This window comes from Protopterus annectens, chromosome 3.part0 (assembly GCF_019279795.1).
Source record: "Protopterus annectens isolate FY-2018-M chromosome 3.part0, PAN1.0, whole genome shotgun sequence".
In the NCBI taxonomy this organism is placed as follows: Eukaryota; Metazoa; Chordata; order Ceratodontiformes; family Protopteridae; genus Protopterus; species Protopterus annectens.
Genome location: NC_056731.1, coordinates 526963323 through 526990138, shown reverse-complemented (window position 1 = coordinate 526990138; position 26816 = coordinate 526963323). Strand labels below are relative to the sequence as shown.

The window sequence follows — 26816 nt, the reverse complement described above, 5'->3', positions numbered from 1 at the left end:
TTAGCAGTGTATACTTACTGCCAGTGGCCGTGCTGCGGTAGCATTGTTGCCTCACAGTAAGATGCTGTCTGGTTCGATTCTCAGCTAGAGCATCTTCTGCGTGGAGCCATGCGTGAATGGGCGTACCTTCGTTGAAGGTTGTGCGTCAGGGCTGGTAACTCGGCATGTAAAAATCAACTACCAATCATTAGTGGACCGGAGTTCAGCTGTGGCGACCCCTAACCAGGAAAAGCCGAAAGACACAACAACAACTTACTGCCAGTGGCCATAAAGTAGAACGCAAAATGCTGCAGTCCCAGTTAGGATCCATTCTCATGTCACAACTCCAGTATCCATGCATTACTCCTGATTAAATCTACTTCTCTTCCCCAGTAACTAATCTCACTACCCTATAACCAAACTATCTCTATCAACTGTAACTGTACTTATTATCTTATGTCCTTTCCTCCTCACCCCCCCTTCTCAACTAATATAGCCTACCTTCCCTCATACTATTGTATCTGTCTATCCTGCTCTTTCTGCCCCTCTCCTGATTAAATGCATCACCTAACTAATCAACCTTTGGGCATGCCCACTTAAAAACAGCTCATCACTGTATGTTTCTGTACAATGAAAATATTAGTTAAACTTGTATGTGAAACTTTATTACACTGCTGTATGTCAATATGAAAAAGTAATCTGTTTTTCTTGTACATTTGTAACCTCCGAATATGTCTGTAATTGTATGTAATTTACCTTTGGAGCTTTTCTTCCCAGGGCTCCACTGAAAATGGGCTCTGTCCCAGTCAGACTCTCCTGGTAAACAAATGTTAAATGAATAAATTAATTAATAAATAAAATAGCTCAAATATATTAAAAAAATGCACAGCCACAGAGCTGGTCTTACCATGGGGAGAGGACCAGGGAGGGGCACAAAATTCTTACAATAGTTCTGAATTACATAACTATTTTACATTTCTAAGTTGAAAACAGAATGCTTTAACTAACTAAATCAGTATTATTTTCTGTATTAAATCTAGCATTACTAGTAAGAAATTTCAAATAAATAAAAGCATGTACACTTGTTGAATTAATAAGAGAAATCAACTTGACCCAATGTGCCATTCAGACCTTGGTGCCTTTATTTGTCAGTACAAAAAGAATACAGCAACAGAAAAACAAACTTGTATGCCTCTCCATTATTTTCTTTTATTATCATTTTTCACTCCTACTTCCATCACCACTAAATCTTTTCCTTACTACTCATGAATTCCTTCCAGCTTAAAAAGAAGTTATGCACTTACCATAACGTTCCATCTGTGTTGTTCATTTTCATTCTTCCTCAACTATTGGGTTCGGATCTGAACCTCTGATCAGACATAGCCATTACTATAGCTTGTGGCCAACTGAAACTCTTGAGCTCTTCCCTACCCATAATGCACCAACCCCTAACATACCTCAGATCTTGTTTGCTAGATGACAGAAGTAAGAAATATTAGAATAATGTTCCTGAAAAAAAGAAACCAATATCTGGAGCCCAATACCAGACACTGTAGTATCTTCATAACATCTCCTTCTTCCGTTAGTCCATGATGACAAAGGTTGGGGATTGGTGGGCAGGGAGTTGAGGAAAAATGAAAATGGACAACATAGATGGAATGTTATGGTAAACACACAACTTTTTTATGTGATGTCAATTTTCATTCATTCCTCAACTACTGGGACAGAGTACCCAGCTACCTGAAATCCCGGGTGTCTGTAAAGAAGGATGTTTCTGACCACAGTTGAACCAAAGGCTGCTCTTCTCCTTGAGACCAGGTCCAATTTTTAATGAGTAATAAAAATATAAGGACTAGCCCAAGTAGCAGCTACGCATATGTCACCCATGGAATGATCGGATAAAAATACTAACAAGGTTGCCATAGATCTAGAAGAGTGGGCTGTTAAAGGTTTTGAGATTGAAATGCCCTTATTATAGACAAAGTATATGCAGTCAGTAACCATTCCATCTTGACAATGTTACCTTTGTTACAGATTTGCCTAGTTTGTTGTCTGCAAAGGATATAAATAACTGATCAGATTTTCTAATCTCTTCTGTTCCATGTAAGCAGAAACACAATTGTCTATTAACATACAAGTGTAACATACATTCACCTTTGTTTTCAAATTTTGGAAAGAAAACAGGAAAGTTAACAGACTGATTGATAATGAATTCTGACACCACCTTAGGAAGGAAGAGTTGGCTCCTAATGTCACCCTATCCTTATGGAAAATCAAATAAGAAGGTGTACAGGATAATACCTGAAGTTCTGAAATTCTTCTGGCAGAGGTAATAGCCACTAGAAATATAATTTTCCAGGTCAGAAATTTAAGATCATATTTTTCTGCTGGTTCACAGGGTGAATGGATTAAGGCCTGCAGTTGAAGGTACAAATTGCACTGAGGAATAGTGTCACTCATCTTGTTTACCATTAAAGACGAACAGGTGGGGTAGTTCATTTATATGCTTTATTACACAAAAACACATCAGGATGAAAAACAACAGTACAAAATTTAAACAAACTGATTAACTGACAGACTACACAGACAGGCATGCTTACATCTCAACAGCTTACTACAAAATGGGAGCCAGTTTTGCACGTGCTCAGTATTTATAAACTTGTGCAAGCCCCTAGAAAGCTTCTTAAAGGTGTACACACATATTGATCTACATCCTCCTCCTTAAATGAATTGCCTACAATAAAACAACATGTGAAAAGAAATATGCAATGGTATAGACAATAAAAAAAAAATACAACATTCATGTCCTTATGTCCAAGCTGCAGTGTATCTGGAACATGGTCTGGAAATGTGACCTGATCTAGTGATATAACAATCAGAATTAAGTTTAGCAACAGGGACAGTCATCAGTGAACAACTTGTTTCAGGAGTTTCGGGATTCTTCTCCAGAACAGGGATATTTACTGGAACATCCTCTGGAACTGGAACACTGGATAACTCATTCTGAGATACAGAGTCTTTCTTGCAAGTATGATAATGTAATACTGGCTCAGATACAGGGATTAAATGTTTCCGATTCTGTCTAAATTCTGCTCCTTGCAATTCCACAATGTACAATCTCGGCTCTGGACATACACTTTTCATGACACCAATTTGATCAAAACCTTTGGACATCTGCATCCTCACTAGCTCCCCTTCTCGTAATGGATTGAGCAGTTTGCTGGTCTTATCATAACAGGACTTCTGGGCTAAGTGCTTCTTTAACAGATTAGCTTTCATTGATATGTTGTTCTTTACACATGGGACCAATAATGAACTATTAACTGGCAGTGTGGTTCTATCTTGTCTCGACAGAAGTCTCTGTGCAGGTGATCCAAGATGTTTACCACGAGGAACATTTCTGAGATTTACTACTGTCTTGTTTCAACTTCTCTAGTAATTGTGTTGCACTATGAACCGCATGTTCTGCCAAATCATTTGACTGCGGGTACTCAGGGCTACTCGTGTCATGAGTAAAGTCCCACTCTTCAGCAAATCTTTTGAACTGCTGTCTTATAAACTTTGTAACATTGTCAGAAACAACTTTGTGCAGACTACCATGGACTGCAAAATGATGCTTCATCTTAGTAATGACAGTACTGGACAATTTGAATAAGAGTCTGCTAACAACATGTAATGTTGACTATTCTATTTGAAAATGTCGGTAGCTACTGCCAACTAAGGTAGTTTAGGAATCTGGTTTAGCTGAAGTGGTTCTTTCTGTTGACGTGGCTTAGTACTATTACATACAGAACAAGATGAAAGTACTCTCTCAATATTCTGTGACATACAAAGCAAAAATACTAGTCCTCTCTCCCTTTCTTTGGTAGAATCAGTTCCTGGGTGGCCACGATACAAAATAGTAATATAGTCATGTTGCAAGGACTTTGGAACAATCACTTTTGAACCATTCATGATAATACCATTCTCAAACAAAATCTCATCTCTGTGAGGAAAATACGGTTGCACTTCTACTGGTAAGCAAGACTGAATGCCATCCTTAACCGATTAACTGATAAAGTGGTTGAGCCTCTAAAGTACTGGATGTGAGGCTGAATAATTTCTAAGCTCATCAAGACGTGTGCAAGAAAAATTTCTGACTTCCATGACGTCAAAATCAAGTTTCTCATTTTCGTGCTGTTCAGTAGTAATTCTGGGTGATCTGGATAATGTATCAGCAAGATAAAGAAGTTTCCTTTTTTTTTTTTTAGACAAGCTTGAAATGATACTTTTGCAATTTGAGCATCACGTGTTGCAATCTGGCTGGAACTGTATGTATAGGCTTTCTCAAAATAGCGACTAGAGGTTGGTGATCTGTTTCAATTTAATTGAGCGGCCATAAATACAATCATGGAACTTTGAACATGCAAACATAATTCCCAAGAGTTCTTTCTCTATCTGCGCATAGTGCATTTTGGTGTGGGTCAGAGTTCTGGACACAAAAGCTACTGACCTACCCTCTTGAAGAATGACTGCACCAAGACCAAATTTTGAAGCATCACAAGAAAAAGTAACTGGTTTGTGAACATCATAGTATCTGAGAGTTGGTGGATTGGCAATTTTCAGTTTCAGGACATCAAATGCTCTCTGGTGTTGTTCTAAGCATGACCAATACACATCTTTGCATGTTAGCTCTCTAAGTGGTGCTGAAAGTTGGCTCAAGTCTGGAATGAACTTGCCTACGTAGTTAACCATGCCAAAAAAACCTTGCAGAACTTGAACATTGCCTGGAACTGGCATCTCAATAATTGCTGTTTGCTTTGAAGGATCTGGTCGTAAGCCTGAACTGGTAAATAAATGACCAACATAAGTAACTTCTCGTAGCCTGAACTTGGACTTCTGAAGATTTAGCTTCCAGAACTTTCTTGAGGTTTCTGTCATGCTCAGCTGCACCATTACCTCCTACTAGAATATCATCTACTATAACAGTACACAGATACCCCCCAAAATTTGCTCCATTGCACGTTGGAAGACTTTACTGGCAGAATTTATCCCAAATGGCAGACTCAAAAATCTGTGCCTGCCAAAAGGAGTACTGAAAGTGGTTAGCAATGAAGATTTTCAGTCAAGCATAATTTGCCAAAATGAACTCTTAGTATCTAAGACAGAAAAAACAGTGGCATTTGGCATTAGAGCAGCGACTTCTTCGAATGTACTCATTGCATGATGTGGTCTTTTCAGTGCTTTGTTCAAATCTCATGGATCAATACATATTCTGATATCATCTGACCTTTTCTTAGGAGCAAAAATCATGCCCATTCAGTTGGTTCTTCAACTTAAGAAATTACCACCTTGCTGCACCGTTTTATCTAGCTCAGCCTTGACTCTGTTCTGCATAGCTACTGGAACTCTCTGGGCTGGCCTGACAACTGGACTGAATTCAGGGCCTAACTTAATGGAGTACACAACTGGGAGTTTGCCTAGTTTGTCTTCGAAAAAGATCAGCCTAGGTAGAAAAAATAGACTGGGTGAAGTTGGAACAGTAGTCTTTTAAGCTAACATGGTGAACTTCCTTATTAAATGAAAGTAGTCCCATTTTCAAATTGTCTGTGAGGCCTAATACTGACTGGACGTGCCTTTAGACCATGTAAAACTGCAAGTCATAGCTGTTCCCAGCAGCATAACATGAAAGCACTACTGAATCTTCAGTGTGAATTTTTGCACCACCATAAGGAACAGGCTTCGCACACCACACTTTGCCAAATTGAGTTTCTCACCAGCACATACTCTAGCAACTGTTTCTGATGACATAACATTGCACTTTGAACCTATGTCAACTTTGAGCTGTATGGGTTTTCCATTTATCTGAATAGTACAAAATACTTCATTCTTTGCCCACAAATCTAATGCATGGACTGTTTCATTAAGCACAGACACACCATCAACATGAAAAGAAGAGTCACAGCTTTCTAACTGATCAACTTGTCTCTCCGAACATTCTCTTTTAATAAAATAATGCCCCTTGTTAGATTTACAAAACTTTTTAAAATGATTCCACTTATTGCATTTGTGGCATTGTTGACCAAAAGCTAAGCACTTTTCTCTTTTGGGCTCATAATTTGCACCACAATTACGACAGTTGACTATGAAACTGGGTACAGGCACATACTTTGAGTTTGGTGACTCACTCTTATGCTTCACTGAGACTGTGCGTAGTCTGGAATTTGCTAGAAAGTTATGGGGTTTCCTAGTGACTGTTGCAGGGTTTACAATTGCTGCCATGTGCTTGGGCCTGTTTCTTTTAACCACGTGCTGCATTCTATCAACATCAGCACTAGAAGATACTGGAAGCATGCATTTCTCATTTGTAAGCATATTTGTGTACTTTTCTGTGAGCTCATATACCTGACAAATTTCAATGGCCTTATTCAAAGTTAAATCACTGTCACAAAGCAAAATCTTTCTCACAGCATCATCTTTAATACCACATACAAATCTGCCTTTTATCAACTCATCCCTTAAATCACCAAATCTGCACATTTTAGCTTTTTTTCTCAAGTAAGTTATATATGCTGCAAGTTTTCCCAGACTTTTGATCTCTTGTATAAAATAAGTGCCTTTCCATTGTAATATTCATTTGGGGGTGTGATACCCCAGCACTGGCTCAGTAATCAAGGAGCCTCAATCCTCACCACTGGCAACAGTGGGGGATGTACACACTGGGAGGATAACAAGTACACACACAATTTCCCTTAAGATCACACAGACACCACCATCAGTCTGGGGCTAGTTTCTACCTTTTTTCCAGATCCCCAATAAGACTCTCCACTGGCACAGCTATAGAGTTGATATCTCAGTTGAGTGGCCAAGCAAAGACCTCTAGCACCCCCTCTGTCCAACCAGTGCTTCGTGTCCCTACCCAAGTAGCTGACACACTCACACACACACACACACACACACACACACACACACACACACACACACACACACACACACACACACACACACACACACTTTGAGGTTTGACTTATACACACACATACCTGGGAAAGGCTGGCACAGGTTTACTAGCTATGTCCCCTTCATCCCAGACTATAAGGTAGTTTCCACCGTCACCAGACACTGCTTATCAGCTACTTTAAGGCCCTTAGCAAAGTGTGTCTAATCTTACTGTGTAATGTTACTATTAATCCAATTGGTAGTCTGACCAAGAGCAAGGCTATTAGGAGTGGCCTGTACAGTGTCACCAAATAGATATGCAAATACTCTGAGAGCTTAAATATCTCTAAACAGATCAGCCACATTTGGAAGGTTTAAATATATTTAATAATAAATAATAAAAGAACAAGGCAATACTAAATATGTACTCACAGAAATGTCAGAGTTCAAAATCACAGGAAACATTTAAAACAACATTGCAGGACAGTCTCAAATAAATACAGAAAACATCTAAGCTATACTTTAGTATATTCCTTACTGAATCTAAGAGAAATTACTGTACCTTATTTAACTTACTTACAGCAAGGCAAGTGCAGAGGTGGTGAATGGATGTTGTCAGGTCAAAAACAAATACACAATGCCCTGCCTGTCTGTCTCTCTCTCTCTCTCTCAGAGAGTTCTTAAATGAATATCTCAAATATTGCTGCTGGGGTACTTGCAGCATGACATCACTTTTGGCACCTGACTTAAGTTCCCAGGCTCACAAACAACCCCCACTGATGCAGCATCTAGCATATCCCTGTGAAATTACATAGCCTTCAAGATGTTTGCAGCTGCTAGAAGACATAAAACAATAAAACGGTTATGATACAATGCAGAAGGCCCCCTAGTTCTAGGCATCTTGTCTCCTTGCTGCATTGGAACTAACTTTTACAGCACAATTATAAAACAATTTAATTTCAACTATTTTCTTGAAGTTTTTCAAGTTAACCCTCCATGTTTCTGTTCCCACTGTTAAAATATATACATTTACACAGGTAAATAGTTTATATTTCTGTTCTTTCACAGTAGGGTACACTGTGGACACATCCTTATGCTCAGTACTTTACACACACATGTCTGTACAAGCAGCTTGATATACAGACAACATACAGTTCTAATATAGTGGTAACACAAGGAATTGCATTCTGCTGATATTCACAAATGACATATAATTATTTACAAAATTCCAGATAGCTGGGCTGGCAGTATTTCTTTTTGTGATAGGGGGTTACACATTTCTCTGAATTTACATTTTAAGCACTCAGGGTCTTCATTTGACTCAGCCAGTACCACTATATGATGGTTTTTCCCCTCCCCTGCAAATAAAGCAGATGCAGACACAAATGAACGCTCTCTTTCTATGGTTTCTGAATCAGCTAAATTAAGTGAATAAATGCCTTTGTACGGTCATCTTTATCAGAAAATGCAGTTTGTATGAAAATATCATACTCTTGCTCAAACACCATCAAAGACAAGTGGAGCTGGTTTTCAAAATCCATCTGCCATGCCAACAAATTATGCCTAAACTCACTGAAAAAATGACCCTTGTAATTATGCACAAACATACACATGCAGCCAGTACTTACATTAACATGCAAATGCACAATAAACTCTTCAAAATATTTTACTTTGCGAAATATGCTTTGAAATGGCTGTATTTTGTGAAATAACTGTAATACTGCACAAACATGTAAACTCTCTGTACACTTCGGATAACTTGAATAGCTTTAATTAATGCTAAAAAAGTATGTGTTATAAGCTACTTCAAAAAAATGAAGTTGTTTTCCTTATTTTGTTCATTTTTATGTGATTTGGACTTTATTTCAAACATTTTCTGCAGTTATTCGAACTATTTTTTTCAATATGTTGCAGTTTCAGAAATATCTTTTACTTAGAAATTTGTTTAGAGCATTCTGAGTGCTTCGTTTTGTATTTTGCAAATAAGAAATCATTTAAGTAAGCTTTGATAAATGAAATACGTTTGTGACCTGTTTTTGTGAATTAACATGCAGTGGGGATGATCTACTCTTGTATATTGCTCCACCTTTAACTGAGTGTCTTCTCAGTCTTGAATCTGAATTTCTGGATCCCATTCTGTCACCATGTTGCTCATCTTGTTTCTCATTAAAGACGAACAGGTGGGGTCGTTCGTTTATATGCTTTATTACACAGAAACACATCAGGATGGATAGCAGCAGTACAAAATATAAACAAACTGATTAACTGACAAACTACACAGACAGGCATGCTTAAATCTCAACAGCTTACTACATAATGGCAGTCAGACTCACACGTGTTCAGTATTTATACACTTGTGCAAGCCCCTAGAAAACTTCTTAAAGGTGCACACACATTTTGATCTACAAGTAGGATCTTTATAAGGTGGTCTAAGTAAAATAGTACCTGTTAGGAAGGCCTTGCATATCTTAGTAGAGGCTAGGGAAGAATTGTCAAGTCCTATGTGAAAGTTAGAAATTGCTGTCAACTGAACTTTAATGGTAAAGGATCTAGTTCCTTCATTGAAAGTTTCTGCCAAAAACTCTAGGACACTTTGTGTTGGTGCTGAAAATTGCTATTTACTTTTGTAAATTTTCCTAGTAGAAGCTTTATGGGAAGACAAAAGTATATGACGTACAACAGATGACAGCATAGGTTGTCTGGCTATTAACGGAAGTGGAGAAACCACGTTGCTAGCCTGATGTTTGAGATAACTGGATTAATTACACCTGTGAGGTGAGACAAGAGGACTGGAATCACATACAGAATTCAAGGTGGGTAAAGAAGATGAGGCCAAAGGAAGGGGAACCAAACCTGTTGAGGCCGATAAGGTGCCATGAGGATGACTTTGCTCTTCAACTTTGCAGCTTTCTGTAGAAAATTGGGAATCCATGGAGTTGGTGGATAAGCATACAGAAGACCGGAGGTCCAATCGTGGACAGCAGCATCCATCTGTGATTCCCACCAGTGGGGGGATTAGGACAAAAAAGCTGCTGCACTTGTTGTTTAGGGGGAGACGCAAAAAGATCACAGCAAGGCTGGCCCCACTAGTGGAAAATCACTTCCATCACTTTCATGTTGAGAGACCACTCATGAGGAAGTAGAATGGACCAGCTCAATATGCCTGCTATCACACCGGACTTCCCTGGAATGCGCATTGCTATTAGAAAGCGGTTGGATTAGATCTCCCATTTCCACACTCTGAGCACTTCTTGATACAAGGGGTAAGATCTGGTTCCTCCTTGTTTAATGTACCAAACTACTGACATATTGTCTGCTTGAGTTGCAATTGTCCCCAGAGGTAGAGCTTCCTCAAAAGCCTGCAATGCTAAAAGTGCTGCTCTCATCTCCAGCCTAGGACATTTATATGCAAATTGGCCTCTTCAAGGGAACAAGTGCCTTGGACTGTTTCCCCAGAAATTGCCCCCCCACCCAATTTGGGATGTGTCCGTGGTCACTATGGCCTTAGGTTGAGAGAGAATCAACAGATGGCCTTGTAGAACTTGATCTGACCTTATCCACCACCAAAGGTATTTTTTGCATGCTTATGTGATCCTTATTTGAAATGACATCCGCTGATAAAGAATTGACCATTGAGAGGCTAGCATCCACTGAACAATTCTCATATGAAATCTTGCCGGGGAATAGAATTAAGGCTGCTGACATTGACCCCAAGGCTTGAAGAATCAATCAGGCTGAAATTTTGGTGCTATAAACAATTTTCGTAACCTAGACTCTCAATGTCTATACTCTGGCTAGGGGAAGTGAAGCTGTTGCAGGTACTGTACTGAAAATTGTTACTGTGAAACTCTAGTGTTTGAGATGGCTGAAATTAGGATTTGTTGTAATTTATTGTAATTCCTAGAAGGGAGCAAGTTTGGAATACCTGGTCTCTAGTTATTTTGAGTAGATGCCTGGTTGGGGCAGTGATGAGTCAGTCGTCTAAATAAGAAAACACACAGACTCCCTGTAGTCTCAAGTGAGCTGACACCACTGCCATGCATTTAGTGAACACCCTGGGGGCTGAGGTGAGACCAAAGGGCAGGGTTCTGAACTGGTAATGATTGGCTCCCAGCCAGAAGTGTATGAACCTTCTGGACCGACTGTTCATTTTTATGTGATAGTACGCATCTTGAATATCTATCAAGTACATCCAAGTGTCCTTGCCTAGAAATAGCAGGATGGACTGAAACATATCCATCCAAAACTCTGAGTGTCAAACTGACTTGTTCAATTTGCTGAGATCCAGAATTGGTCTCCAGTCCCCTGTTTTCTTTGGCACTAAAAAAAGAATCTTGAGTAAGTTCCGGATTCTCCCTGGTCTGGTGGGACCTCCTGGGTGAATCTTTTTTCTAGCAGACTTTATATTTCTAGTGCTGCTGCTTTCCTCTGACTGGGTGGAATATCGGGAAACTTTTGTGAGGATGGGGTGGATGGGAATAGGGAATTGCATGACCTCTGGAAATAATCCTCTGCACCTAGGCATCTTTTGTGGTATCTAGCCAGGCTCTCTGGTGCAGGGATAAGCAACCCCCGATTGCCTCCAGAGGGGGACAATTGGGCCTCCTTTTAGGAGCTCTGGTAGGACCTGTCAGAGAGTGTGTTTTTAGACCCTTGGTTTTGCGGGCCATCTCTGCCTCATGGTTGGCATCCTCCATGAACATTCCCCCCCCTGTCTCTGGGGGAAACAGTCTCCACGTGGATCTTGGAAAGGACCCAGAGATTTTTTGAACCACATTTTCTGTCCCCCCTCGTTGGTTCCTAGAAAAGGTCCTTTGAGGGGTCAAAAAACATACTCCTACAGCAGAGAAATTCTTTCCATCTTTTTCACACCTGGAGAGTGTGTTTTTCACTTTGTGGCCAAATAAGGAAGATCTGTTAAATGGAGCATTGATGAAAGAAGACTTGAAGGGCTTAATAAAATCACACAGCATCCAAGGCAATCCTCCTTATTGAGATACCTGGCTCCGCCTCCCTTGAGGTACGCTCAGCTGCATGAGAGATAAATCTCATGGATGAATTTGAAATGGACTAAGGGACTGTCGACTGCAAGGCTACCAAAGTTTGAGTCTAAGCAGTAGTGGTCACTGAAAGGGTATTTGACAGTTCTTGTATCAAATCTCTTTGCAGCCTAGTGAAATGTGCCAAGAGGTTCTGCGACCTAAAAGCAAAAGTCACTAAAGCATAGACACGCTGCCCAAATCTGTTCAAAGCCCTAGACTCTCTGTAAGGGGGATGGACAGTGGAACTTTGTTCTGAAAGTTTCTTCTTCATCTCCGCTGCCACGACAATGGCATCTACTGGTGCTCCCTTACTCCAGAATTCCCTTCCTTTCTGTGGTGCCAGAATTCAGTCTTGTCTGTTGGCAATAGGTTCAACCACATCAGGTTGCTTCCATGGTTGCTGAGACATCAAATGAATGAACCAGATCCAAATGCCTCAAGGAAGACAAATTCCTCCACAGAAGGATTTTGGCAGGACCAACCACTCTGGTGTTTGAGAATCTCTAGAATGTCTCCAAATAACAAGTCTTTGGGTGGTGATCTAGGGGATCCTTTCCTTTTGTTAAAATCAGTGTCTTCTGTGAAAGGTTCCTATGGGGAATTGAAATGTCTCCTTTTGCACTTTTTCTTCTGGGGTACTTCCTTGGTGGGATGTTCCAGTGAAGTGTCAGAAGAAATGGTGATACTCTACTGGGTAGGCTGAAGAAGTTGGACTGGCTGTCCCTGTGGAATTGAATGTTGAGGCTCAAGGTGCAGAGACACATGAGATGTGGAAGGAAGATCCAAGGGGGGAGAGACCATCAGTCCTGTTGAAGCAGAGAAGACTTACTCCACTACCTCCAAGGCAGACCATCCTGGGAAGAAGGAAGCTGATGGAGCAGAGAAACCATGCTTACGCTCCATCAGCTCCTTCTGCCCTGAAAGCAATCCACCCAAGGCAGAGGTTGGAGCCAAGCTGTCTAAAGCCATGGCTCTGAGGGGCAGAGATGGCTCTGAAACCTTCAGAGTTGACTCCTACACGTCGGTTCCAACCAGGAGGCTATGGCTCCGAGAGCCACTCAACTCCAAACTCATTAGAGATGGGGCGCTCACTGAAACCCTCGTATCCGACCACACAACTATGGTCTCGACAAACTTGGATCCAAGGACTCCGAAATTAATTGTCGAATCAAAGAAGGAGCCCATACTGGAGGGTACAGCTGGCCAAGACTTTCTGACCAAAATGGTAGAAGCCAGGAGAATCACCATCTGTATCTGCTTCAAGAGAAACTTCCTCATCAATCTATCCATGTCATATTTGGTGAGATTCCTGGAAGAATGAGATGAAGCAACTGACGGTGATTTGGAATGCCATCTCTCTAGGAAGAGAGATGCATCCCTAGATGGCACTGGGGAGAGTAACAGGTCTTTGGGAGTGATTTAGGATCCAACATACTCAGATCTGAGGATGTTTTAGGGGATCCTGTTGAAGTCTTTGAACTGGAAGGCTTTGGATCCAACCTGAGTTTTTTTTTTTTTTTTTTTTTTTTTTGTGGTGGCTCCAGTGAGGATGGAATCGAAAATCTTGACTTCTTTGGGGACTTTTTTGTAGCCTCCTTGGAAGTGATCTTAGGAGGTTGAGCCAAGAAACTGCTTCCAAAAAAGTAGTAGGAAGAAGTCCCTTTAGAATAAACTTAGTTTTACGGTCTGTTATTGCTCACCGATTAAAGCTTTTGCAAGTACTGCATTCTTCATTAAGATGCTCTGGGCCTAAACAATAGATGCAAAGATCAAGAGCATCCGAACAAGGTAGCTTATGGCCACACTCTACACTTTTTGAAGCCTTTTTCTGAAATTTTGAAAAAAAAAAACAAAAAGACAACAGCAAGATGTTTTTGTTATAGAAAAGGTAAGGAGGGAATGAGAAAAAGTACCAACAATGTTAGGAGAGAATACACCAATGGTGTAACAGAAAAAAGTTACAGAAAAGAGAAGTGCTACATTTTTAAAGTTTTTATAAAATTTTAATAAATGGAGATATTAAAAGGAAAAAAATACCAGCAATGGTATTCGAAACATTTACTAAGTGTACAATGGGAGAAATGGGGGAAAAAAGTTGCTCAAATAAAACTTATCTTTAAATTCGATCGAGAGCAAAGCTGACCACGTCTACATACAAAAGCGACATACGAGATCAGAGGTATGTTAGGGGTTGGTGCATTATGGGTAGGGAGAAGCTTGAGAGTTTCAGATGCCCACGAGCTGTAATAATGGCCGAGTCAGATCCGAGGTTCGGGTTCGAACCCAATAGCTGGGGAATGAATGAAAACTGACATCAGATCTTCCTTCCTTACCTTTCCTCAAAAACTTTCACTCAACAGTGTAATACAGATTGCTGATACTCTGTACATTCTCTTAGTTTTCTTTCTTCTTATTATGAAATTAAAGTTATACATCTACTGATATGTTATTAAACATATTTTCATATGTATTTTCCTCTATTATAATCTTTCCTTTTCAGTTTATATTTTAATCATCAATTCTTGGCTAGGGTGCTTTATGTGTGAAGTCTGCATGTCCTCCCTATGTTTGTGTGGATTTCCTTGAGGTGCTCCGTTTTTCTCCCACATTCCAAAGACATGCAGTAGGTGGGCTGGACACTCTAAATTGGCCATAGATGTGAGTATGCGTGAGAGTGTGTGGTGTGGAATAACTACTGTGGCAAGGCTAGCCACCTGGCAGTATAAACTTTGGCTCTAGATGATTGTCACTGTTGAAGTGACACCCCGACCCCATGTACAAAAATGGGAAAAGGGGTTGTAGGTGGATGGAATTCATATACAATAATTCTTTTGTAGTACTTTTTGTCAGTTAATTCCCCAAAAGCTTACATAACATTTTATAAGAAAAAGTATGCCATGTATAATGGTTTAGGACCTATGCATCATGTACACTTAAGTTTTACAAAATTTAGTTTATGTTTGTTTTCCTTATATTGCATTACTGAAAACTTTCTCCTCATGTGTCTTGTATACAATAAAACCTTATCAAGCTTGGAAAACTTTGCCAGTAAAGCAGATAAATGAAGAGACACATCTTTCCATTACCTACGATCACACTGAGGGTAGCAGGAAGGTGAAACTGAACCTACTGCCCAGACTCATACAAAATGAGTAGTCTTCTCCAACACTTCTCAGACCCAAGACATTTGTGACACCAATCTCATGGATGGATTTATTCAGTGCTGATGACCATTGGTCATTCAGAATTCTACTTCACAATGGTGACTGTAAGTGAAGCTTAATGAAATAAAAGTTGCATGAAATCATGTAATCTCACTGATCAAATCATATCTCGAGAATGCTGTACACCTTACAACAACTCATGGAAGAAAAAAAATAATATGAAAAAAGTAACAGAATTCTTTAAAATTTTGAATCCACTGTCTAATAAAATAAGAACGTTTTACAGATAGTTACACAGATTCAGTCACTTGTCTTGTGGTTAACATTTTCACTTACTCCTTATAACAATAATGTACAAGGTACACTGCAATAACTCTCATATACCCATAACATGTGAAGAAATAATACAGATATTGAAGATTTACAGAGTCAATGGAATTAAATACATTTTCCTGGGTATGACATAATGGGCAAGGTCTTCACCTCATTAACACAAGGTACACGGTTTGATTCTGACCTTGGGTTAATGGCTAGTTTTAGCCTATGAACCTGTGAATGAGGGAAAATTAAAACACTGAAATCATTTGAAGTCTTTTTGTACATAAATAACTAAATGCCACAGTGGAAAGACATTCAGTAGATTTCAGGAAGATATTTATACCCACAGTTACTTCAGCAATGCATGCTAAGATAGCTACATGGGAAAGCTAAATGTAACCATCTTACCATAAATTTGCCTTAGGATAGAATGTTGTTTGCTTGGTTTCGATGACGAACTCCGGCTTGCCGATTTTGTACTTTTACTTCGGATTGAGCTTGAAATACTGTTTTTCAGGTAATTCTTCCAGGCAAGCTGGACACAAAAGAGAGTCATGTCTCTCTTCCATTTCTCATGATCTTCACCTCTATCATGTTGAATACGAAGAAGAAACATCTCCTTCTGTAGCTGATAACTGAATATAATAAGCAGCAAGAAAGGCTAACTTAGTACAAGAGGCAAAACAAATCTGTTGGGTGTAAAAACATGCAAATTAAATAATAAGGATTATGACAACCTTTCTTACAATAACAGAAACAAATCAAAAACGTTAGAATCAGAACTAAAGGAGGGTTTTAAAGAATTAGGTAGTACTTGATCCATACAATTCCTTATTGATACACAAATGTGTTTCATACAATTTTTGTAAGCCTCCACAAGATTTTCCTAGAGCAGGAAAAATTAGTCAAAATAACAAGGGTTTTTATTCTTCTAAATGCTCCTGTTCTGGTTATTTTTATCTTTTGCTTCAAGTATTTCACTGGACCCACGGGGAAGAAAAAAACAGGACATCTGATGGAAATAAACAGAAGTTCACTTGTAGCCTAAAAGTGGTAATCATACTCATGCATCAACTGCAGTGATAATGAAGTTTCTACAGCACTAGAAAATAGTTATTCATTGCTATTTTTAAAGTTCTTTAAAGCTGCCATTTAACCTTTTGTGTTTAGGAGAAAGGGGAAGGGTTTATGTGGATGACAAATACTATACAAAGATTAGCACACATTTTGTCATTTCTGTCTATGGGAAGAACATGATACTTGGCTTGCAGAATTTGTGAATCCTTTACCTTTTTAGAACTCCAGTGAGTAAAAATGTTCCCATTCTCCATGTAGGTACAAAAGTTACAATTCCTGCAGCTGAATGTGCTTTGCTTCTGTGAGTGAAGGAGAAAAGACCTAGCTAAACTATTGTCATAACAAAGGAGTCTCAAGGATTTACTATTCTTAAAGGAAAAACTAGGTTTATCACGTACATTTAAAATACATTCATCTGCAGTTAGTATGTGACAGTTCTTTTTAAGTATATCGCAAATGCGATTGACATCAGATCATCAGATGAAAAAGATATAACCATTCTTGGTTTGTTGGTTCTATCATTATTTCTTTCTTGTATGAGCAGATTGTGCTGATGGGCTAGAAAAATAGGGGCAACCTCTTTCTTTCTTATCAACCCCTTCTACTGTTAGGTAATGTTTCAAGTCCTTACTATTATAACATCTATTCAAAAAATCGGCAATGAGAGTAGAAAAACTGACTCTAGAGCACTCTCATTGCTATTAAATCTAGAAGCCCATAAAGCCTGTCCGTTCACTACATTCTTGTAAATATATGCAGGGTGCATGCTGTCTCTATGTAAGACAGCATTTCTCCTACAGGGCTTCATACAGAGCTCACTGCTCACATATAAATCACCACTCTGCTTAACTAACTAAACATGTAAAATTCAATCTCTTTTCTAGAGCAATTCATAGTAAATTTCAAAAAGCGGGTGGTAGAGTTCAAAAATTTTACAAACTGATATAAAACTCAGGGATGCCTGTCCAAAGGACAATAATGTTGTCACAAACAGTCTAAAATATTTGATGTAACCCAAGAACTGTCCATTGGTCAAGATACAAGTGGCTCCCCAGTGTGCCATTACCATGTTCGCATATGGGTTGGCATACCGCTGCACTGGATTTTTGCACATAATAAGAAGTTATGTACTCATCATAACATTCCATCTGAGTAGGTAAACTTCATCTGTCAGCAACCTATGGGTTACCGGATCCATATCAGATCCCAACCGGCAGTTTCCAACAGCTAAGATCCGAGCTCCAAGCTCCTCCCCCTACCCATAATCCCCTGCCATCCCTTCCTGACCTCAGATCGAGTTTGCCTAAAAGCAATACCTGCAATATCAGAGAAGAGGATCATCTCTATAGACTAACCTGGATACAATCCGTCATGAAACAGGAATACCATGAACATCCAAGTAGGTCAGGGGGACAGAGGGAGGGACGGTTGCTGACAAATGAAGTTTACCTACTCAGATGGAAAGTTATGGTGAGTACATAACTTCTTAATCTGAAGTAGTTGACTTCATTTGTGCATTAACCTATAGGACAGAGTCCCCAGCTACCTGAATCTTGGGAGGTCCTCATGGAAGGATGTTCCGGAGCACTGCGGAGCCAAAGGACGTTCTCCCTCTGGAGATAAAATCCAACTTATAGTGGTTTATGAAGGTATGAGATGAAGCCCACGTGGCTGCTGAGCAAATGTCATCCAAAGATACTCTAGAACGGAAAGCAGCGGAGGTAGAAATAGACCGAGTAGAATGGGCATGGACTCCATGGGGTGCAGGCCGGCCAGAACTCTCATAAGCTAGAAGAATACACTGGGAAATCCACCTGGACAATGTGACTTTCGAAATAGGTTTTCCCAAACTAGGTTTAGCAAAGGATACAAACAGCTGGTCTGATTCCCTATGACCAGCTGTCCTGTGTAAATAGAATCATAGTTGTCTGTGTACATCTAAGGAATGCAATTTGTACTCACCTTTATTCTGGTAATTGGGAAAGAAGACTGGTAAATTAATAGACTGGTTGATGTTAGATTCAGAAGCAATTTTGGGCAGAAAAGAGGGATTGGTCCTGAGGGATACTCTATCTTTGTGGAAAGTCAAGTACGGTGGCTTAGCGCAAAGGGCTTGAAGTTCCGAAACCCTTCTTGCCGAAGTAATAGCAACAAGAAAAGCTGTTTTCCAGGATAAGAATTTGAGATCCACCGAAGCTGCAGGCTCAAAGGGGAAGCTGTTAAGGCCTGGAGTACCAGCGCTAAATCCCAAGGAGGGACTACATCCTTCACCGGGGGTCTTAGTAAGAAGGTGCCTTTTAAGAAGGCCTTGCATAATCTGGACGAGGTCAAAGGTCCCAGATCACATCCAACATGGTAATGAGAGATAGCTGCCAATTGTACTTTGACTGTGGAGGAGCTAGCACCTTGGTCAAATAATCCTGACAGAAAGTCTAATACTGCTGGCAATGGAGCTGTAAAGGAGTCTAAGCTCTCATGCTCCACCCAAATAGAAAAACGTTTCCATTTGCTATTATAAATCCTTCTAGTAGACGGCTTGTGAGCAGCGACTAGGATGGCTTTGACCGGGGAAGAGATACCGGGAGTCCTAGCTAACAGTGGAACTGGATCAACCAAGCCGTGAGCTTGAGGATGTTCAGATTCGGGCCCGACAGGCCCAATGGGTGAGAGATCAAATCTGGAATGGGATCTAGAATCCAGGGAGGATTCACCAGATGAGACCATAGATATGGGAACCAAGCCTGATGAGGCCAAAATGGGGCAATGAGGATTATTCTGCTCCCCAACCGTCTGGCTTTCTGTAGAAACTTTAGCATCAGGGGAAGAGGAGGGTAAGTATAAAGTATACCGGGTGGCCAAACATGCACCAGAGCGTCTCTTGGAGATTCCCCGGTGGGGGAATTAGAGCGAAGTAGTAGTTGCACTTTACTTTAAGGTAACTATCCTAAAACACACACTCAACAACTTCAGACACAAACTTTGGCTAAATCCAAAAAAAAAAGATTTTTCTCACAGAAAAACGCTCTCTAAGGCCTGGAAGCTCGAGATCAAGCTGCTGGTGTAACCGCGGCAAACTAGATCTGGGGTAAGGAAGGGATGGCAGGGGATTATGGGTAGGAGGGAGGAGCTTGGAGCTCAGATCTTAGCTGTTGGAAACTGCCGGCTCAGATCGATATGGATCCGATAACCCATAGGTTGATGCACAAATGAAGTTAACTACTTCAGATCAATCATTTTCAAATAAAAAAAAATATTTTCCAAAACCAATTCATTCAATTATTGAACATATCAAAGAGATTTGGTGATGCTTAATGATACTATGTTTGTTTAAGTATATCCTAACATAATCTAAACTGACTTCATTGCGAATTAAAGTAAAGAGTGATAAAGTTACAAAAAAACAGTTCTCCAAAACCTTTTTGTCTACAATATATCCATGGAAAGATTCCTAAAATTTTTCTGTATCTCCTAAAACAGTTGGAGCCAATTCCAAACTGGTCTCAGCATGCTTTCTATATAAAAGGATGCTGGCTCAGTCAGTCAGCCTGTCCAAGATACTATTGGCCTCAACGGGGGATTTACTGCATCCTTGTGTACTTTTGGTAAACCCTGTATAATGGGTACCATAGGGGAATGCACAGTCAAATAGTTATGCATGTCTAATGAAATACAGCGTGATAATATATCATCGTAAAGACCATCATTCATCCTGTGTATCATTTTCTCAATGTCATTCTTGGATATTAAATCATAAGTGGAGCGATCAGATAACATTAAATGCATTTTATCAAAGTAAAACTGCTTGTCCATTATGACAATAACGCTCCCTTTATCAGCAGGAAGTATCACTATCACCTCAGAACTCCGTTCTGGTTCAAAACTATCTGCTCTTGCCTGGTGAGGTTGAAAAATCTCTTTGTATGTCTATCATCACTATCTTCTAAGAGTAATCAGATCCTTCTCACATGTTTTTAAAAAATACTTCTAGCAAAGGATGGCGTGCAGGCATAAAGGAACTAGTTTTTTTTAAATATTCTTGTTATTAACATCAGTATGAAACATAAGTTTAAACATCACACTTCTAGCAAACATCCTAATGTCTATGATGGTATCACAAATATTACTCTTAACTGCTAGTATAAAAGAAAGCCCCTTTTCTAGGACCCAACATTGTTCAGGACTCAAGGTCATGCTGGAAATATTACAAAGTAGGGACCTTTCACAAGGTTCCACATCTTTTTGAGTGTGGAAAGCTGATTGATTCTCTGTTGAGGGTTTTTTCTTTTCTTCTCCCTTGGCACAACGATCTTCTGGGTCTTGACCGATCCTTTACTGGTAAGGGCAGAGATGGAAAAACCTGGGGAGCCTCAGAAACCAGTGGGGCACCAGTCTTACACCTAACATCCGTTGAAGTCAATGGAACAGGCTCAATGACCAAATCCACTAAGGTTTCATTCACTAATAAAGTGACCTTAGTGGAAGCAGCTTCAGCTGTATATGCCATGATAATCTTAAAATTCACCCTTGGTCAGGAAAAAAACATTGCCAGTTATAAAATCAGATAAATCTCTGTTCATTTTACACGTCTTTTGGAGCTGAAGTTTCATTTCATACACAGAGATATTTTTCACTATTTCCTCCAAGGATGTGGACACATTATCAGCTGGATATGGATTAAATAACCATTGCTGACAGGTAGAAATGGTTGATGTTAAGGCTTCTTCAACTGGTCTAAAATGATCTATGAAAAGCTGAATATAAGCAAAGCTAGTATCTAAATTGAGCTTCTGCCACTTGGTCAGTAAATCCATATATAGGTCATATAGAAGTCTGCATCTTAGAGACCCTCAGGTCTCTCGGTATGACTTTGAAATGGATACAAACCTCCAAATGCACCCATTACCATTGCAACCTCTTTAATCTTATAAAATCATTATCAAGTTCCCTAGTGACCTTTTTAAGCATTTCTAAATCATAATTCACACCTCCAGTTAGCTTTTCAAACTCAGGTACATCACATTTCAATAAAGGGTTTCCTTCAGTTCAAAGGAACTTAGATAAACATTCTGAACATATATTCATACCCAGCAAACCAGGATTAAAGTCCAGTTCAATCTCGAGTCCTTCAATCATGCTCTACTTCAGTGCAAAAACACAGCAGAACAAAAATTCAAATCACCAAAGGTAGAGCTGACAGTCCCTCTAAAACCAGCAGCGAAGCATTCAAAAAACAGAAAGAAAAGACCGTGGTAAGCTGATCAGTTGATAAAAACTTTTAAGCACAAAACACTAAACACAAACGTTAAAAGAATAAAAAAAGAAGTTGTGTCTTACCATAACGTTCCATCTGTATTGTTGATCCTCGTTCAGTCATTACGTATGGGTATTGGTTCCGACCTCGGAATTGAGCCGGCCATTTTCCAAGCTTGCGTCAGCTTCAATCTCTCGAGCTAAACTCTTACCCACAATTCCCCTCTCCGTTACCTCAGATTGAGTTTGCAAGTTAAAGAATGTAGAGGCTACCTCTGGTCAAATAACCTAAGAGAACTGGATGGTGAGATCCACTAGAAACCACAGGAGGGGGAAGGAGGGAGGGTCGTAATGACTGAACGAGGATCAACAATACAGATGGAATGTTATGGTAAGACATAACTTCTTTATCTGATATTGTTAATCCTCGTTCATTCCTTACGTATGGGACAGAGTCCCCAGCTACCTCTATTCCTGGGAGGCTCTCATGCAAGGATATTCCTGAGCACCATAGAACCGAAAGATGCTCTTCCCCTGCAGGCCAAATCCAATTTGTAATGATTGATGAAGGTATGAGGCGTAGCCCAAATTGCAGCTGCACAGATGTCATGTAAAGAAGCTCTGGCATGGAAGGCAGCAGAAGTTGCCACCGGCCTTGTTGAATGAGCTTTCATGGTAGTAGGCAATGAGATATTACGTTGTGTGTAAATAAAGGTCACACAGTCCTTCAACCATCTAGCTAATGTGACCTTTGCAACAGCCGATCCTAATCTAGGTCCAGAAAAAGCCAAAAATAACTGGCCAGATTTACAAAAGGTTTTAGTCCTGTTTAGGTAAAAACGGATTTGCCTGTGTATATCAAGGGTATGTAGGCAATACTCTCCTCTGTTTGAATGATTGGGAAAGAAAACTGGCAATTCAATGGTGTGATTAATGGACATTTCAGAGATCACTTTAGGCAGAAATGACGGATTAGTTCTCAGAGACACTCTATCTCTATGAAAAATCAAGTATGGGCTCTTGATACATAAAGCTTGAAGTTCAGAAATATGTCTGGCAGAAGTAATATCAACCAAAAACAAGGTTTTCCATGACAAATACTTGAGGTCGCAAGAACAGGCTGGTTCGAAAGGTGCCATTGTCAAAGCTTGTAGAACTAATGATAAATCCCATGGTTGAATAGGTTCTCTAAAAGGTGGCTTCAGATGATTCACACCTTTTATGAAGGTCTTGCACAATTTATGGGATATAAGAGAGGAATCTTGGACACCCTCATGAAAATTAGAGATTGCAGCCAAATGAACTCTAATGGTAGAGGCCGATAGACCCGATTGAAACAGGTCGGCCAGATAGTCTAGTATTATCGACACTGGTGCTGAAAAGGGGTCTACTTGTTTATCTTTCAGCTAACAGGTAAATCTTTTCCACTTGCTTAGATAAGTAATTCTACTGGAGGACTAGAAGCAATAAGAATATCAAGTACTGGTAAAGAAAGATCATTCTGCCTGGCAATCAAGGGAATTGGAGTAGCCAAGCCGTTAGCTTCAGGCTGTTTAGGCTGGGATGAATCAGGTTCTGTGGGTGTGAGATCAACTCCAGGATTGGATGGAGGATCCATGGTCGATCTAGTAGGTGAGGCCAAAGGAATGGGAACCAAATCTGTCGTGGCCAATATGGTGCTTTGAGGATTACCTTGCTCTTCAACCGCCAGGCTTTCTTCAGAAACTGGGGAATGAGAGGAGAGGGTGGAAATGCGTAGAGAAGACCCGCGGGCCAATCGTGGACTAGAGCGTCCTTGGGTGACTGTCCCGGAGGGTGAATCAGGGCAAAGTAGTTGCTGCATTTGTAGTTGGCCGGGGATGCAAAGAGGTCTCAGCAAGGGCGGCCCCAGCAGTGGAAGATCTCCGCCGCTATCAAGGGATTTAGGGACCACTCGTGAGGTTGCAGAATGCACCTGCTGAGTCTGTCTGCTATCACATTGGAACTCCAGGGAATGTGCGTTGCTAGAAGAAAATGGTTCGTAGCCATCGCCCATTGCCATATCATTATGGCCTCTCGACAAAGGGGGTAAGATTTGGTTCCACCTTGCTTGTTGATGTACCAGACCACCGCCATGTTGTCTGACTGAATCGCAATTGTCCCAGACGGCAGCAGGGGATGGAATGTTTGCAATGCCAGAAGTACTGCCCTCAGCTCTAGAACATTTATATGCTGATGGGCCTCCAGTTGGGACCAAGTGCCTTGGACTGTCTGTCCCTGACATAGCCCCCCACACCCCATCAGGGAGGCGTCCATGGTCACTGTGGCCTTGGGTTGCTGGGAGGAAAAAGGGCGAGACCATTGAGAGAGATTGTGTGTCATCCACCAATTTAAATCCTGTTTGCACCTGTGGGTTACTTGAATCATGGCTGAAAGAGGATGCTGAAAAGGATACCATTGGATGAGCAGTAGCCATTGTAGAAGCCTCATGTGAAACCTGGCCAGGGGAACAATGGTGATGGAGGCTGCCATGGAACCCAACAGCTGTAGAACCGAGTGAGCCGTGGACTTTTCCTTTGAAAGGATTGGAATTAGTTGTTGCTTTATCCTTAAGATTCTGTGCTCTGGAATAGCAGCTCTGCAGTTGTTTGTGTCTAAGATAACCTCTATGAATTCTGTCGACTGAGATGGGGTAAGATTGGATTTCTGCCAGTTTATGGTTATGCCTAGCCTTTGAGCAGCGAGAAGAGAGTATGCCAGGGCTTTTTCCAGTAGATGTCTGCTGGGGGCGGAAATGAGCCAGTCATCTAGGTACGGAAACACTTGGAATCCTTGAAGTCGCAAGTGAGCTGTGACAACTGCCATGCACTTTGTGAACACTCTAAGGGCTGTAGAGAGTCCGAAGGGCAGTACTCTGAACTGGTAGTGACTGCCTCCCGCACGGAAGCGCAGAAATCTTCTTGATGGCCCGTCCACCTTTATGTGGTAGTACGCATCTTGAAGATCTATAGAGCACATCCAATTGTCCTTTTCCAAAAGCAGGAGGATAGATTGTATAGTGACCATCCAGAATTTTTGTACTCTCACAAACTTGTTCAATACACTGAGATTCAAAATTGGTCTCCAGTCCCCGGTTTTCTTTGGCACCAAAAATAGTCTTGAGTAGAATCTGGATCCTATCTGGTCTGGAGGGACTATTTGGATGACTCTTTTTCTTAGCAGCTTTTCTATCTCTAGTGCTGCTTCTTCCCTCTGACTGGGTGGAACGTCGGGAAGGTTTTTTGAAGGGGCAGGACAAAGATCGAAGGGGATATGATAACCTCTGGTTATGATCCTTTGTACCCAAGAATCAGTGGTGATGGTTAGCCAGGCAGAAGGGTACATGGAGAAACGTCCCCCAACCACCTCCAGAGGAAAGGAGTTGGAGCGCTGGTAGGATTGACCAGGGAAAGAATCCCTGGAACCCTGGTTATGAGGTCCCCCTCTGCCCTGAAAGGAGCGTCTTCCCTGTGAGTTTCCCCCTCTGCCTCTGGGGGAGAACTCGGCCTGTGTGTCACGGAAAGGACCCTGAGATTTCTTGAACCATATCTTCCCACTCCTTTGGTTTCGGGAGAAAGCACGTTGAGGGGAAGAATAACGGACACCTACAGCAGAAAGGGTCTTACCGTCTTGTTTACATCTGGCCAGTGTGCTTTTAACTTTGGGCCCAAACAAAGATGAGGGCTCAATGGGGGCATTAAGCAAGGAAGACTTAAAAGGTTCCGCAAAGTTGCACAAGCGCATCCAGGCGTGTCATCTCAAGACCGCAACTGAACCCGCCGCTCTAGCTGCTCCTTCTGATGCATGAGATATCAATCACATAGAGCAGTTAGATATAGACTCAGTGGTGGCCAGCTGAGAGGCCACTTTGTCACGGACCTCATCAGACACTGCACCAGCCAAGGTTTCAGAGAGCTCAGAAACCAGATCCCTTTGAAGCCTGGTAAAATGTGCCATATAATTCAGGGACCTGATAACAAAGGTCGCTGAAGCAAAAGTGCACTTTCCTATTCTGTCCAGGGCCCGGGACTCTCTGTTAGGCGGATGGACAGTCTGGCTTTCTTCTTCTGCCAGATCGCTTTTTGTTGCAGCCGTCACCACCAAAGCATCTACAGGAAGACCTTTGGACCAATGGGGATCTGAAGCAGGAGGGGACAAGATCTTATCTGGCCTCTGGGGAATAGCTTCAACAGTATCAGCGGCCTTCCAAGCACGCTGGACGATGAATCTGACAAGTTCATCGGCAGGTGGAGTAACCCAGGAGGTAGGGGGCCAGGCGCGAAAAGCCTGCAGGAACACAGATTCTTCAGGGTTTGAATTAGAGGGCTGCCAGTCACCTCTCTGTTTCAGGATTTCAAGGATACCGCCAAAGGATATCTCAGAGGGTGACCGAGGGGATCCTTCCCCCTCATCAAAATCTGTGTCTTCGGTGAGAGACTCCTCTGTGGAGTCCATGTGTTTCCTCTTACACAAACTTTTCTGGAGGACCTCCTCAGCGGGAGAAGCTGGGGAAGACAACGGAAAAGGGGATTCCTGAGGGAATATGTTCTGAGGCCCTTGCACCCAGTGTCCGCTAGGTGCGACTTGTGAAACCAGTATACCAGTGGAGGGCAGAGGTATAGACAGTCCGGTATCGCCAGCAGCAGCAAAAGCCTTCTCCATCAGTTGGAAGGCTGGTCCACCCAGAGAGGAGTGTATGTCAAGGACAGGGGGCACTCCTCCCCTAAATGGCTCAGCCTGCCGACTCGGAGTCCCTGGATGGCTGAGGAGCAGCAAGCTATGCGTATCACAGCTGACATCCTGAGTCGTAGCAAAACTTTCCTGTCACGAAGGCAACTGCGGTTCCTTAGTGAGATCCATAAAGGGAACCGCAGAAGGGGAAGACTGTACTATATCCATGGACTTCAAAGGCAATGAAGGAGGAGAATAAAAAGGTGTCCTTGGAGATGGGTGATCACCTCCCAAGGAAGGATAGTTCCTGGGGGGTGGAATACCTCTGGCCAAGAATGCCTGGTCCACAAGATGCAACACATCATGTTCAGAAAGACTT

The 26816-nt window shown here is 41.2% G+C and overlaps 1 protein-coding gene across 1 annotated transcript in view; it reads right to left on the bottom strand.

The window, feature by feature from the left end:
* The window catches only part of INVS (inversin), a 3016309-nt gene that overhangs the window by 363619 nt on the left and 2625874 nt on the right, over positions 1–26816 (bottom strand). Inside the window, exon 15 of the mRNA XM_044065609.1 lies at positions 15830–16056. Within this exon, the coding sequence (XP_043921544.1) occupies positions 15830–16056 (227 nt within the window). The remainder of the gene's footprint in view (positions 1–15829; positions 16057–26816) is intronic.